The following is a 2137-nucleotide window of genomic DNA, read 5'->3' as shown; positions in this document are numbered from 1 at the left end:
CGCGCCCTCCTGACCTGGAAGTGGCCCTCGAAAACTTCCCCTCCTTCCCACCCGCTTGACTATGCTTCTTTCCTTCGATTTGCTCGGGATTTGTTCGGCCTTTTTCGGGTCGGAGGCCGCCCAGGCCTCCAGGCCCTTTCGGATGCGGCTGTTCATGCCATCGCAACCTATGACTTTCTGCGAGACGAACTCCGTGGGGGTTCCGTCCCCTAGGGCCGCGACAATTTTGGCTTGGGCTGTTATCTGAGCCGTTTCTTCCGGCGGGGGCATGACAAAGCGTTGGATTGTCACGCCCCAATGGAAGGAAATGGCCTTCCCGCAATCTTCCTTCTGGATGCGGTCGTACAGGAAGGAGAGCAGAGCACGGCGTGGGAGCCAGTAGGCCGTTTGTTGGCTCGGATCCGCGGGGGCTTTCACCACCTTGACACTCCCGTCCGCCTGGACGATGGTGATGTTCAAAAATTCCTCCGTGGTGATGGAGACCTCCTGCATCGCATCCGTAATCCCCAGCAGACCGGTGAGCCGTTGGCCACGTCCGTCGATCCTGTACAAGTAACTCTTGTCCACTTCAAAATACTCGGCAGAGGGGTTACGTTCCAGCACATGGATGTCCTGGTAACCTCGACGGGCAAGGGAGAGGGCGGCGGCTAGGCCGGCTGGGCCGCCGCCTGCGATAAGGACATTGCAATGCAGCTCCTTGATGGACGTGGAGGAGGAATGTATCGGGTTTGGGGAGGTGGAAGTCAAGGCCATGTGGAGTAAGGAACGAGGATGCCGGTAGGCCTCCACAAAAAGCAATTGCGAGACGAAGGTGAGGATGCCAAGAAAACAGACGACGTGCTGCGCCCACGGCACGATGAATCGTCGGGAGTCGGGCATGGACGGTGCCACAAGTATGAGGGACGGTGTCCTGCGGTCCAGTCGTTGCCTGTGGACGTGTATGTCTTAGCATTGGCATGAAAATAAAAATAAAAACACGTAGAAATGGTCATTATGTCGTCCTAGTAGTTTTCGAAACGGTTTGGACAAATGATAAAATGAAGCAAGGATCTGCAGACGAGCGGCTTTAGCTTTCCTGACCGATCGATTTTCCACATACCGGGAACAAACTTGTGATCATCTGGATCATCAAACCATCTCAATCTTTGTTTTTAGAAACAGAGGGAATATACCATTTCACATAAACGTGATGCGTGTACAAACGCGCCACACTCCACACAAGCTTGAAGGGGGTGGGGAGGTTAAAACACCCCGTGAAAAAAATCACTAAGTACGAGAATACAACCCGCCACGTTTACACAGTCATTCATACCCATGACTCTTGAATGCTTGGGGATGTCCAAGAGGATGATAAGTGTTGCCTGCTTTTTGCATTTTCAGGACATGTCGTCGAACGTGACTTTCCTCATATCAACCGACTTCTGTGCTTCTGGTTGCCACCCCACTCCCAGGAAATACATGTCGCTTATTCGCGTGAAAGCAGCTTAATTGCAGCCTAAATGGAAGAATGTGCACATGACACGGAGATGCTAAACAAAGCTGAGGCATCGGGTACCTCGCCCTCGCCCTCGAGCTTGGCTACTGGATTTTTCCCCGGCTCGACCAACCTACAAGTCGATGAAATTTACCTTTTGACGCGGAAGGAGCTTTACTTTGGTCCAAATCATGCCCATACTGCAATGGCTCTGGCAGATTTAGACGGCGACGGGCAGCAGGAATTCATGGTCGGATCATTGGACGGGACCCTGGCGATCTACAAAGGTCTTGCAGGGAGGGTACCATGGGCCGTTGCGACAGGGCTGGGGATGCTCCGTGTCTTCTCGTGTGGGCAGCTTTTGCCGGACTGTGACATCGAGACACAAAGCCCCCTCTCCAAGCATTGTTCCGAGAAAGTGAGTGGAGAGAAAGGAGGAAAGGCACAGGCAACGGCGGGGACACGACCTGCACGCCCCAAGCAGCTAGTCGCCCTGACCGTTGAAGGCGATGTCCACCTCTTCGACTTCAAAAACGACCCGTCTTTGCTAACTCTAACGTCTCCGACCAAACCAAGCTACGCCGAGAAGCACGGCGGCCGTTCCAGTCCCGCGCAGCACACAGACGTGCCCGTGTTCTCTGCCTGGGACACGCCGTCCTTGAG

At 54.2% G+C, this 2137-nt stretch overlaps 1 protein-coding gene across 1 annotated transcript; it reads right to left on the bottom strand.

Moving 5' to 3' along the window:
- Positions 1-257: 257 nt before the first annotated feature.
- Positions 258-843, bottom strand: NGA_2060200 (fad-binding protein; the record flags this gene model as incomplete). Its single annotated transcript, XM_005855177.1, has 1 exon — positions 258-843. A coding segment is annotated over one exon (586 nt), but the record flags the coding sequence as incomplete, so codon positions are not given.
- Positions 844-2137: the final 1294 nt, after the last annotated feature.

Source organism: Nannochloropsis gaditana (assembly GCF_000240725.1).
Source record: "Nannochloropsis gaditana CCMP526 unplaced genomic scaffold scaffold267, whole genome shotgun sequence".
Lineage (NCBI taxonomy): Eukaryota > Eustigmatophyceae > Eustigmatales > Monodopsidaceae > Microchloropsis > Microchloropsis gaditana.
The sequence above is the reverse complement of the archived record's forward strand: the minus strand, read 5'-3'. Positions and strand labels throughout refer to the sequence as shown.